Source organism: Chanodichthys erythropterus, chromosome 22, assembly GCF_024489055.1.
Source record: "Chanodichthys erythropterus isolate Z2021 chromosome 22, ASM2448905v1, whole genome shotgun sequence".
Lineage (NCBI taxonomy): Eukaryota > Metazoa > Chordata > Actinopteri > Cypriniformes > Xenocyprididae > Chanodichthys > Chanodichthys erythropterus.
The window spans coordinates 2,758,468-2,772,127 of NC_090242.1; the positions used below are offsets into that span (position 1 = coordinate 2,758,468).

The 13,660-nt window shown below is 38.7% G+C and overlaps 1 protein-coding gene across 2 annotated transcripts in view; it reads left to right on the forward strand.

Annotated features, from left to right (window-relative positions):
• The window catches only part of si:dkeyp-23e4.3 (rho GTPase-activating protein 7), a 75,732-nt gene that overhangs the window by 53,238 nt on the left and 8,834 nt on the right, over window positions 1-13,660 (forward strand). For both annotated transcript variants that reach the window (XM_067376323.1, XM_067376325.1), the window contains exons 2-10: window positions 3,194-3,265; window positions 3,372-3,453; window positions 3,591-3,654; window positions 3,781-5,072; window positions 5,263-5,433; window positions 7,105-7,264; window positions 8,488-8,686; window positions 8,859-9,072; window positions 10,116-10,230. In XM_067376323.1, the coding sequence (XP_067232424.1) occupies window positions 3,194-3,265; window positions 3,372-3,453; window positions 3,591-3,654; window positions 3,781-5,072; window positions 5,263-5,433; window positions 7,105-7,264; window positions 8,488-8,686; window positions 8,859-9,072; window positions 10,116-10,230 (2,369 nt within the window). The remainder of the gene's footprint in view (window positions 1-3,193; window positions 3,266-3,371; window positions 3,454-3,590; window positions 3,655-3,780; window positions 5,073-5,262; window positions 5,434-7,104; window positions 7,265-8,487; window positions 8,687-8,858; window positions 9,073-10,115; window positions 10,231-13,660) is intronic.

Consider the following 13,660-nt stretch of genomic DNA (forward strand, 5'->3'; position numbering starts at 1 on the left):
CTTTTTTCATTAGAGTAATAATAAAGAAGCTGGCCTAGATTCATTAGTCTCACTGTGTTGTGCTTGGAAAACTGCAACATCACCAAAAAAAAAAAAAAAAAAAAAAAAAAAAAAAAGAGAGAGAGAGAGAGAGAGAGAAATGAATAAATGTATAGGCATCGGTATCGGCTTGTACTAGAAAAAAAGTATCGGTACTCATACACTTTCCTTAAAAATTGTGTTTTTAGCCAACTCAAAACACCTTGCTATGGGCGCCTGACAACGCTTCGGTGGCGCATTTTTTTTTTGTTGTTTGTTTGTTTTTGTTTTGTTTTTTGTTTTTTGTTTTTCAGTTAAGACGCTGTCTGTTCTATTATACGGAATAGCTGCTGAACTTTTACTAGTATCTGATTTGTTTGTGGTTGTTTGTTATCATTGTACTAGCAGAATGTGGCGGTTGGTCAGTGTGGAATTTGCCCCGCCCCTCCTCCACTGTGATTGGGCAGCTTGGGAAAAAAGTGATAATGATGAACGCTGCGTTTTACCCAAAGTTGAACATTCTTCAACTCTCGACGACCGGTAAAAATGCAGAGAGCTCAGCGGGGAAAAAAATGCACAGCACCTTGCCAGGCTGCTGCCATTTGAAAAAAGTGGAGCTCCTATTGAAAACAACTGGGAAAATGTGCTAGCCTCAGGGAAAAAACACTTTGATGGACACACAGTCTTACATTCGTTACTTCGTTGTAGATGAAAATCGCTGAATAAAGATTTGAATTTGGTTCAGTTCTGCAAATAATGCAGTCATATGGTTTAGATGATTTGGATTATAGTGCAAGAATAAAATTGATGATCATTTATGGTGCGTTTGTTGTGTATTTTATGGGTTCATATTTAGAAAACTGCCATGTCCCATGGCAAACAAAATAAATATTACATAAGTAATGGTAAAATGAAAACATTTGATTAATTTTAAGATTTTAAACTGTAGTTTTGTTTAAAAATATGTAATACTTTGAATAGAGCTGGCACCAGAAGACACAGAACTGAATGAAATGTTATAATTCCAAAGTAAATGAGCCAACAGTGTTTAATAAATGCAACTGAAAGTAATTGTTCACTCATTGGTCAAAACACAACAGAATCAACCAATAGAATCAATTGATTAATTCCATGAATTAAATACTCATTGGATTCATTTGTACATTTGTAAAGTAATTCATATGGAAAGGATTTACATGTATTAGATGCTATCAATACATCAGTATGATTTAATAATATCTGTGAAAATGCAAGTAAATAGACGTGTGGTAAAACCACATTTTACATAAAATGCATACGAACGTTGGAGCAGCAGACCTTCTCCCTGTGGGGTGTTTGACTTGCACTGCTGTCAAAAACCAAAAGATTTAAGCCATGAATCTCACTTATCTTTCACACATTTAATTTTACAGGATTGTACCAACTCTATGAACCACTAGTGTATTGCAAAGTGAAGTGTGATCATCTGGGATGTGAATAAAGGTTTTGTAACAGTAAAAAATGACAATACAAAATTATTAACACAGAAAAAAAAAAAAAAAAAAAAACATACCATTTTAAGCTTCAACATTTAAAAGTTTTATTTTTCATATAGAACTGTACCTATTCTATTATTATCAAACATAAGCACAAACATGCAGACAATATATTGAATCTTAACACAAATATGCTTCTCTAGACTTTGGAAACCTTCACAAAATTTTAAGTTTCTCTTAAATATCTTGAATTTATTTCTGAGCTTATTCAAAAGCTAAAAGGTTGCTCTGCTTGAGCTCTGCCAAGACTCTCAAGCTTAGAACTGTTCAAGCTGTCAGCCAAACATGATGTTCTCCACCCCTCAGGGGTCCCATAGATTCCTTTCTTATGTCAATCGACTCTCTGAGTGCTCCACTGAAGGTAGGTGTTTATGGCAGTTGCTGAAGCCCCAGGGGTCCTGCTGTAGCACTTTATTAGGTGGCTTCAACCTGCAGTGTCTGTGTGCCTCCTGCAAGGAGGAAGGGATGTATCAGCCAACCAATCTAACAGCGTTTTGTATCATTCATAGCATACAGCCTGTACGGCACGTAGCACCATTAGCCAAGACCCTCCCAGACCATTCAGATGCTTGTAGTCTTCTAGAGAGCTGCGGGTTGGGTGGGGGACAATCACAAGCCACATCTGTTATCAGCATCCAAACCCTAAAAGCACAACTTCCTGTAGGGCCGCCTGAGGTATTTGGAAAAGGAAGTGCCTTTCCCTGCTCAGCTCTATTAAACAGTGGAGAGCCATGTGATATGATCACGCTTATATAATTCCCATGCTAGAGTTCTCGAAAAATGGCTGGAACAGGGTAATTTGCAGAGGTAGCATTTATTGCGTCAGCTAGCAGAATGACTATGTACACATTTCCCACAAGTTTCCTTCCAAATTCACACCCACTGTCTGAGAAACTTCTGATCTGCAATGCTCATTAATCCAGACCAGAATTCAACAGCCCAGATAAGCTACAGTAATGCAAGCTGACTGCAAGCCACAGTGCTAACCTGCATGTCATCTGCAATGCAGCTACATGAGGCCATTGCACACAGCACAGTCCTTTACATGCCACTCCTGCGTCAGAGAGTGGAGAGTCAGGGAGTGGCAGCATTAACTTGGTCCCTATGTTTACATATCTGAGCCATCTGTTCTTTGTAGCACAGATCCAGCTGTCTTCCACCGACCCCTTCCCCGCTTATGAGAAAGATAGAATCCTATGCAAGGTTTTTATGGATTGCCAGTCAGTGCAAAGAAAGGATTTGTTTCCACCATCTGTTCCTGGCAGTGTTATGTTAGGAAAAAATCTAAAAAGGTGAAAGTAAATGAGTGACAGAGGAATAGAAGCAGCAAGCAAGAGTGGAATCGTGTGCCTGCTGCCTGCCTTCTTTTGGTCAACCATGTTAAAGCCAAAGACATTCAATTAGCAGCAAATTAGCCAGCCTCCACTTTTAATCCACATGAAATTAATTAAATGAGAGGATGGTTGATAAACTTGGGGTGGGATAAAATGGCTTTGAAAAAAAAAAATGCTCCACTTTCAATGGTAATTAAAAAATAAATTGAATTAAGTGGTAATACAGTAGTTTGCCTCTTATGTTAGCCTCATAAAAGCTAAACAACCAGAAATGACATACTTTATATGCACTGATTCTCTTTGCAGAGATTGAAGCAAAGGAGGCTTGCGATTGGCTTCATGCAGCTGGTTTTCCTCAGTATGCACAGTTATTCACCGGTAAATATTTATTTTTATGATTTCTCATTGTATACTTTAACCATGTGTCCTAATAAACTGCAAATATTATTGTACTACAATTCAATTTACTTTGTTTGCCTTCCAGATTGCCGTTTCCCTATTGACATAGACTGTGTGAAGAGTGATCATGAATTTCTGGATAAGGATGCCTTAGATTCTCTCTGCAGGTAGAGCTTTTTACCCCTTTGTGGCAAGAGCTCATGTTATGCTGACGTAGAATAAGATGCTAATCACAGCGGGAGGAATTTGAGAGGAACATCATGCTGTCTTCCTGTTTGACATCAGTGTTTTCTTTTGCTTTCAGGAGATTAAGTACCTTAAACAAGTGTGTGGAGATGAAGCTGGAGTTGAGCCGGTCCAAAAGAAGGGTGAGTTTGAGAGAAGACTCTGGAGATGATACATGTAAACACAGTGTATAAACAAAAGAAAGCCTGGGGAAAAGTTTCCTTCCCACCATCCTTCGCTGTGTATAACACATCATTTTGTTCATGTAGAGAGATGAAGAGGAGGAAGAAGGCCTCTATGCAATCAGCCCAAAATGGTCATTCGACAGGAAGAGCAGGCGTTGGATCCGTGTGGATGATGGGGAGCTACTGCACTCATTGAACAGCCCCATTTCAAGTTTGAGGAGATCTGGAAGCTGTGAGGCCTCTCTTTCTGATAGCGGTGAATGCCATGAGCTTTGTTCCACTCATAGCTCTAGTAATGCTGACAGCGATGGGGGAAGCGCTCCCAACAAAACAGCAGAGGAACCTGAAACAAGTCGTAGCTCCTCCAGATGTTCCTCGAACTACAAGCCCCAATCTCCCGACACTTCTTCCAGCAGACCTCCATCCCCCAATGAACATCACACTTTGAGTAGTGAAGAGTGCCTTGCTGAAAAGCCTCCAGTAAAAAAAGGCAAAAGCCTTCTCCGGAAAATGGAGAAACTCAGACTAAGAGGAAGCCCGCTACAGCCACACACTCAAAGCGGGAAAGCCAGACTTGTCATAAGTGGACCAATTATCCAGGAAGGTTTTGGTGAGGAAAGGCTGAAGCATCTTCAATGTCTAGACTTAGCAAGGCTCCAAGACAAGACTGGAAGTCCTGCATCTTGCTCACCGCCCTCTGGATCCAGTAGCAGTCCGTCTGAAAGTAGCAGTGCGGTCAGCACGCCAAGCCCTGTGACCAAGGTGCGCAGCAACTGCAAACGCCCTGGGCTGCCCAAACAAGACGACAGCCAGAAGCAAATCAACGAGCAGCATTTGAACAACCAGCGCAACCTTGACACCAACCCCGTCTTTGAAATTCCCCACGGACACAAGCCAGGGACGTTCCCGACTGTGCTCTCCCACAACAGCGCCTTCTTGCCTATCGACAACACTTCGGTCAACTGGAGGACTGGAAGCTTCCATGGTTACCGAGGTAGACGATGTAAAAGCAGTAGCTCCAAGGACCAGGAACAAGCATGCAGCCCGCTGGCTACTTGTGATCACCGCGTCAGTATTTATGACAATGTCCCAGATCACGTGCAGATTTTGGATGATGATGTCTTCTCAGCTTTGGACAGTGTAATGGAACGCATTTGTGGCCTGCAGCAGTTGGTAACCTCTTGGACAGATAAGTTATCAGAGGACGGGGATTCAGATTTTTCCCACTCGGGTTCTCCCTCACCCTCCTCTCTGACTGACATCCACCTTGAGATCAAAGAGCCAGAAGAGACAGATGAAGCTGCCCTAGAGGAGACGTACAACAAGAACCCAGCGGCATTTGCACACACTGCTCGGCCTACAGAGCATACTGATCGGTAAGAGACACAAACTACCATTTTGTTAAGGCAGCTGGAACAAGAAGTGTCTGATTGAATTCATGCTACACGCTAGGGATTTAGTGTACACGTCTCCCTCATTCAATAAAAAGCAAATGCTTGCAAGACCATTAAACATGCACTGACAAAGCGTATTTATACAAAAGTTGGTTCATTTCCTACATTTCAGAATTCAGAGGCCCCACTGGTCCAGTGCACAGATGCTTTCACTGAGTAACCCCAGCACAGGCATACAGGCAAAATCAGCACCACATGTCTCCATGCTGCAAAGACTGAGCCTTCTCAGGCTCACGGCTCTGATGGACAAGCACTCACCCTTCAGCAAACAAGGCTGGAACTGGTAAGAAGAGGGATAGATACAACCTGGTAATAGTAGCTTGCCTAAAAAACACTGAGACAATGAGAGAGGAAGAAATAGAGAGTGAGAGACCTGCTGTTTAGAGCTTCATTCATTATTTATGCTGAGTAACAACCTTGGAAAATCTCTCAGCAGACAAAATAGACAAGAGTAGTGAGTTCAAAATGAGTGAGGGAAAACGAAAGTGAACCCTCTCACACCATAGCTTGCTCTGTCTTTTTTACCACTTTGGAAGACACTCTCACACTGAGATTCGGCCATGTGATAGCATGGGGAGATATAGATTAACAACAAGATTTGTTCTTTGTGAAATTGAGTCCATTGATGTCCAATTCAGGATTAACTGTGGGTTTATACATTCTGTTCGGTGGCATAATCGTTTAAACAACTGGTTAAGTGAAATACAATGAAAACTCTTATCTATTGGTGATTGATGACACTCCCTACAAGTCACCACACACGAAACACATTTCAATATGTTTAAGAAATAGGATCAGATCACTCATAGAAAATATTTGCCTTTTGCTAGCTTCATATTTAACCCAAATCTGAGAACTAAGCTCCCCATGGAGCAATTAATAACATGTTTTGTGTAGTTAACTGGACAAAAAAAAAAAAAAAAAAAAAAAAATCAGAAGAGGAGAGGATAATTGACTTCTTGGGAGAGGAGTAATTGGGCTATTTGTTTTAACAACCATAGAGCTAACTACAAAAGAAACAACGCTCTACCCCCGCATTCACATTGATCGCTTGCTTGAGTATTCAGCATCCTCACTGCGAGTCAGCTCACTTGATTTCAGATAAGCTGTTCATTCAAAATTTCTTTCTCTCTTCTACAGTAAACAATATATGAGACTGGTTAATGCAAATTTGTGTAGAATGCAGAGCCTCTTGAATCTAAACAAGCACATTGGGTCACTAGGGGTGTATACTGATATTGTCTTTAATTGAACAACCTAGCTTGATGATGAGGAGAGTTAGGCTAGAAGAGAAATAAAGGGGTAATTGAGGCTAACGCTATCAAGAGAAACTAAATTGTATGAAATTTTGAAAATCCAATTTTTGTCGTATTAGTTGGCTCCGGCAAAACCGAATTTAATTGGCTTTGAAGTTTTATCTCAAGGTCCCTGAACCTGATTTATATAGAAATAATGAGAAGCAGGACTTAAATTGCTGTCAGGTTATCTTCTCTACTACACAGCCTATAGTCATGGCAGCAAGTTCACTGTCTAATGAAAAAAGGCCTTTCAGAATGTAAATCAATATGGGTTTTGCTAAACGAAAGGGACAGTTCGAAACTCATCACAAGCCTTTCGCCAGCAGGCCAATATGTACTCAAAGATTAAAACCACTACATCCATTCTAATTGCTTTATTTCTTTACTACTAGATTCCTCAAGCTCAGACAGAGAAAATAACAAGAAGCTTTATACAACAAACAAATGAAATGTCAGTTCAACACATGCAAATATTTATCACTGATGCTGATGTGCATGAGAGCCTCACAACACTACTAATATGGTTAATGTGATCTGCTAAATATACGCTGCTACTTCTACTTTCAATTTAGCACAACATTTCATTATCTCAGACAAATGTAGTTGCATAATGCAAGTCACTAAAAATACATCATTCTGCACTTCTGCCAATTTAGGACTGTGCCAAAAGTCTACCGAAAGGTTAAACCCTCAGAACATAAGAGCAGAAAGGTGTTTGAGGTGCCTTTGATCCAGAGCGTCCAGCAATCAGGGAAACCTTTGCCACCAAGCATTTTGAGAGCAATGGAGTTCTTAAGGACCGAGTGCTTGGATCAGGTATGCCATCCAGTCACCGACCAAAAATAGAGGCTGTTTCAATAAAAGCTAAATGTACAAAGTTGAATTTGCATTATCATCAAAAAATGGGGCTTATATTAAACAGCAGTTTTTCTTGCTAAAGGGAAAACATGGCTTTACATCAGAATTATTCTCGTCATTAACAAATAATCCATAAAAGGAATTTTAAATAATGTGTAAAATCAAGGTTTCAATGTCTACCAGAGGTGCATTTTACTGATCTGAAAGCATGTCTTACTTCAGAACCACTAGTGGACACTTTTTACAATTTTTCCTGAAATTCAGGTTGTGCATAAATGTATGTAGAGTCACGTTTTTTCCCATGAGTCTAGACATGCTGAATCCATATCTGCACTCTACACTGTAAACCCTAAAAAATTAATTGATTTGAGTAGGACAAATTAAATTAAACAAATTAGTTCAGTCAAATCAGCTTTGATGAGTATTTAGCACTTTCTTTTTCTTTCAAGTTCACATAACTGATATATTTTAAGTAAACTGAACTGTTTCATTGTTTTGAGTTTAATGAAATGATTTCTTTTAAAGTTTAACTGAATCTGGGCTGGGATTTCTATTTCCCAGCATGCTTTGCCCATGGCACTCGAAAGGGAGATTAAATGCTAAAATTAAGTGTTAGATAATATTTGTGTGTGTCTGTGTGTGCAAGATTAATGTTAAGTGGTAGATTTATGATCAGTGAAGTAATGTTTTGTCATGCTAATTTAGAAGAGTTTCTGTTAATGTGGATTTTTGGAGAGTTACCATCATGGTGACAAGTGGTGCATGCGGCTTGGTTTGAGATCAAGTATTTTAAATGCCTCATATTGCTGTACTATAGCTACCTAAATTTACACTAATTAATGTTTATATTGAGATTACATGATCATTTTAAGTTAAATGTATGAGTTAGCATACTTAAATATTTCAAGTTAAGAACAATTCAAATGTATGAGTACAAAATATAAATCTGCCATCTTTAAATTTTTTAACTTAAAAATTGAGACATTTGATTGCATAAAATTTTTTGAGTTTAGCCAACTTATTCCGGTTTACAGTGTATAAATGTGATTTATGACTGACGTGTTATCGACTAAGTTTCTATCCATGCATATTATATGATAGTTACAGTAGAATAAACTGCATCATTTCGGTATATAACAGTTTTACCCCTTCGCCAACAAATATCTCATTGAACTCGACAGGTTGGGCTCTTCCGAAAGTCTGGGGTTAAATCCCGCATTCAAAATTTAAGGGACATGGTCGAGGCTGACCCCGATGGTGTGTCCTTTGAAAATCAGTCGGCTTTTGATGTGGCTGACATGGTGAAACAGTATTTCAGAGACCTGCCTGAACCCATCTTCTCCAGTAAACTGTGCGAAAGCTTCCTGCACATCTACCAATGTAAGCTAGCTCAAGTTGAAACAAAGCAAAATATTTGACTCCATAATCTACTATAGTTACATACATCAAGAGTAACCAATTGTTTATTTGATTGATTAGAGTTATAATTAGAGACCAAGAAAAGCATCTTCTTCAATTTATTTTTTATTCTGCATTTATTATTACCTTACAGACTTCCCAAAAGATCAGCAGTTTGCGGGGGTTCAAGCAGCCATCTACCTCCTGCCTGATGAGAACAGGGAGGCTCTTCAGAGCCTCCTCCTTTTCCTCCAAGAGGTGGTCGCCTGCGTGGAGGAGAACCAGATGACCCCAACCAACATCGCTGTGTGCTTGGCGCCCTCTCTGTTCCACCTCAACTCTTTCAAAAGAGACAGAACCAGCATGAGGTAGGTCTAAGCCATCAAAACTATAATCAGTTGCATTGTAACAGTTACCTAACATTTTATATTGTTAATATAATATTGCATTGGTGCCCATACTTTTGTTCTGGACATCCAATCAATTTTTTTTATTGTAACCAGCTCCAGTTTTTATTTAAGGCTTGTCATATTTCACAATAAAGATTACATCAATACAAAAAATCTTTTTTACCATTTTGTACGCCACAATGGTTGGGTCAGTTTTGTGTGAGCACAGCTTATGTAACAGCGCAGTTCAACATCTGGCTTTAATTTCACAGATAAGGGAGATATTGTATCTGTAATACAGTTCAGCTGGTTAATGAAACGCTGGAAGAGCGTCTGAAAGACAGATTCTACAGGAAATTGGGATTAATATTTCCAAATCTGGTCCCTTCAAACTTTATTTTTGAGAAGATAAGGACTAATGAATGTTTGGCATATGTTCCACAACAAGTTATGTAATACTTTTGGCTCTGAAGTATAGTAATGCTATGGACACTAGTTTGTTTTCTGGAGTGTTTTGAGGGTAAAGAGGAAAGTGAGGCAGTTACGTCACAGTCCTGCCTGGGCAAATGCATCCAAGAGGCTGACTTGAAGGCAATTGAAGAAACTCCCCCTATTGCTGCAAGCCAGATGCCTCAGAGCCAACAAGCTCTCTTTGCCCTCCTGCTGAGCTGTGGATGCGCTGCTATGCATTGGCACGGCAGATAACATTTCCATGCTTAGATTAAGCGTGCTGCTATAAGAAGAACCACTAGAAAAGAAGCAAATTGACTAAATGTGTTGTGAAATAAAATGCAGGCTTTGTGTCAGCAATCCCATCTCTCAATTCAAATTTTCTTGACAAAAAAACAAAACAAAACATGAGAACACCAGTGTCTTATCATATTAATACCCCTTTTCCCTCTGGGTCCCCACTAAAGCCTATAGGAGGGAGTGTTACTCATTTGGTTGGCTGCAAAGCTGTTTTACTGAGCTCTTTGTAAACAATATCTTAAATTTGTGCCATTTTCTGCTTTTGGACACAGATCTCGACAACGGAAATACAGCTTGGGGAGGCCGGACCAGAGGGATCTAAGTGAGAACCTGGCTGCAACACAAGGACTGTCCCATATGGTTACTGAATGCTCTCGACTTTTCCAGGTACAGAGCAACGTGCATTGAGTTTAGTGCTAATGACTATCAGCACCCCAGCTGCATGCAATCTGAACATGCTTAAAGCTCACAATGGGTTTTTTTTTTCACATCCCAGGTGTTAAACAGGGGGGAAAAAGTTCCAAACCAGGGGTTTTACAGTTTTTTTTTTTTTGTTTGTTTTTTGTTTTTTGTGCCTGGAAAAATCAATGTTAACTTCGGGAATTCAATTCAAATAAATAAATAAATACTATTTCCTGAAATTTTATTATTAAAAAATCTTAAATTTTTAATTCAGCTGATCAGAAATTATTAAATGTGCCACATTTTGTAATAGTAATAAGAAATGTAATGTAGTTTTGAGAAGACTACTTCTTACAAAATACAAAGAAAATATTTTAACAATTTATATTTAGAAAAATATATATTTTTTTCTATTTTTCAATTTTTTAAAAATTAATGTACATTTACTGTACTTTGAGTTATATTACCTTGGCATTAAATTTCAGAAAAACTAGTTAAGCCTGCTATGTGGCTGCTAAACGGCTGCTAAATCTTTTTCTCTTCTGTCCAAGGTCAATCAATCTGTCAATATTTTTTCCCCCTCTTTTGCTATTGGAGCAAATGGGAATACAAAATACATATTTCTTGCAGTTTCCATTTACCACTATAGAAGTTTATAACGACTTCTGCTTCTGAAAACCCGGGAAATGTGAAAAGGGGGTTCTTTATAAAACAACTGTTCAAAGTGAATGAGTTTTTATACTTGTAAATACACTCACCAGCCACTTTATTAGGTACACCTTGCTGGTACTGGGTTCGACCCTCTTTTGCCTTCCGAACTGCCTTAGTTCTTCGAAGCTTAGATTCAGCAAGGTGCTGTAAACATTCCTTTAGAGATTGTGGTCCATATTGACACGATAGCATATGCAGATTTGTCAGCTGCACATCCATGATGCGAATCTCCCTTTCCACCAAATCCCAAAGGTGCTTTATTGGATTGAGATCTGGTGACTGTGGAGGCCATTTGAGAATAGTGAACTCGTGTCATGTTCAAGAAACCAGTTTGAGATGATTTGTGACATGGCGCGTTATCCTGCTGGAAGTAGCCATGAGAATTTAAACAATGGCCATTTGGTATTAAGGGGCTCAAAGTGTGACAAGAAAATATCCCCCACCAGCCTGAACTGTTGATACAAGGATTGATAGATCCATGCTTTCAAGCTGTTTACGCCAAATTCTGCCCCTACCATCTGAATGTCGCAGCAGAAATCGAGACTCATCAGACCAGGCAACGTTTTTCCAGTCCTCTATTGACCAATTTTGGTGAACCCGTGCAAATTGTAGCCTCAGATCCCTGTTCTTGGATGACAGGAGTAGCATTGGTGTGTCTTCTGCTGCTGTAGCCCATCTGCTTCAAGGTTTGACGTATATGTATTCAGAGATGCCCTTCTGCATACATCTGCTTTAACATGTGGTTATTGAGTTACTGTTGCCTTTCTATCAGCTCGAACCAGTCTGGTCATTCTCCTCTGACCTCTGGCATCAACAAGACGCTTTCACCCACAGAACTGCTGCTCCTTGGATAATTTCTCATTTTTGAACCATTCTCTATAAAGACTAGAGATGATTGTGTGTGAAAAGAAACAGAAGCTATTTTAGTTCATTGCATGATAATTTGCTGTTTTCACTGTAGTTTTGCAGAATTATGTTCACAATATATCTGGTTACCATGAAAACAGTATCACATGATGGGTGCTTGCTGCTGCTTCCTCAGCCATCACACGCTAGAAATGTCCAAATAAAAATAATGTGTTCAACAAGCTGAAAGAAGTCGATACATTTCTTCATTGGAATCATTTAAATGTAACTGAAGTTTGATTGTTGCCATTGTAAATACTCACTTTCCTATGGCCACGGAGGGGAATCAGAGATTGTGGGCCACGGTTAGCGGATAGACTCTGACATGCTGTTTTTTATATATATTTATTTCAACACACGACAACCGAATTCAAATTCCTAGAAGCTGAACAGATTTGCAGTGGCTGTGTGCAAGTCCTGATAATTCACAAACAGACAAGCTGTGAGAGTCATACCTGCAAAGGTCATCTTAAACCAAACAGAACACAAAACTTTCAAAAACACTCAGCAATTTGATTATTTGATTGGTTATTTTATTGAGTGATAGGTAGTAGGTTTAATCAGTTACATTATTAAAGTGTTAATTCACCCAAAAATAAAAATAAAACATAAGAAAATAAGAAGAAAATAAGAAAACAGTTAATTTGAGTACAGTGGCTCTACCTTAATATTATAAAGCGACCCCCCCCCCCCCCCCCCAAAATAACGACTTTTCAACAAAATCTAGTGATGGCCGATTTCAAAACATTGCTTTGAATCATTTGTTTTGAATCAGCGTTTTGGATCATGTGTCAAACTGCTGAAATCATGTGACTTTGGCACTCCGAATCACTGATTCGAAACAAAAGCTTTGAAGCAGTGTTTTGAAATCGTCCATCACTAGACATTGTTGAAAAGTCGTTATTTTGTTTTTTTTGGCGCATAAAAAGTATTCTAGTTGCTTTATAACATTAAGGTTGAACCACTGAACTATTTTAAATATGTTTTTAGTACCTTTCTGGGCATTGAAAGTGTAAATTATCTTCCTGGCTATAGAGGCCTCACTGAGCCATCGGATTTCATCAAAAATATCTTAATTGTTCTCGTCAACCCTTCAAACTTGCTTTCCTTAGTGTTTTTACATGTAGAAAAGCCAAAAAACATCAAATCGTTCTGTTACTATGGCAATTCTAATGTAGCACACTGTAAACCCAAACAGTACGACTAACTTATAAATATTGAGTATGCTGCAATTAAAGTCTCTTAAATCATTGATGGAACTTAAACTCCTCATTCAGAAAATGTAATTGTTTTAAGTTTTGTGTAGCTCAACATTTTTGAGTAAACCCTTATACCTTAATTATTATTTTTAAGTTTACTGAGTGATATAAAGTGACGTCATCCGTGTCACTTCATTGACGATGTTACCGGCGTAACTGACGTTATCAAAAGAGTCCATTCAACATTAAACAGATTTCAAGTTCCCAGCATGCTTTGTGTCACACTTTGTAAGGGAGAATAAATGTTGAAATTGAGTTTTATTTTGTGTGTTTTTGCACAAGATTAATACTGGGGAAGATGTTTTATTGTTTAATGTTCTGTTATTTCGGTATTTAAATGTGTTTCTATGATGCTGAAGTTTTTAGGGTTACCATCGTGGTGAAGAGTAGAACCTGTGGATAGTTTGAGAATAGGCTGCAAAACGTCAAGGCTATATATACTGCATGTTGATTAACAGTTCATGCAAGTAAATAGTGATAGTTTCTTTGGTTATATTAGCACATGCTTGTGCTAACTAACACTTAACCAGAGTAGGTGT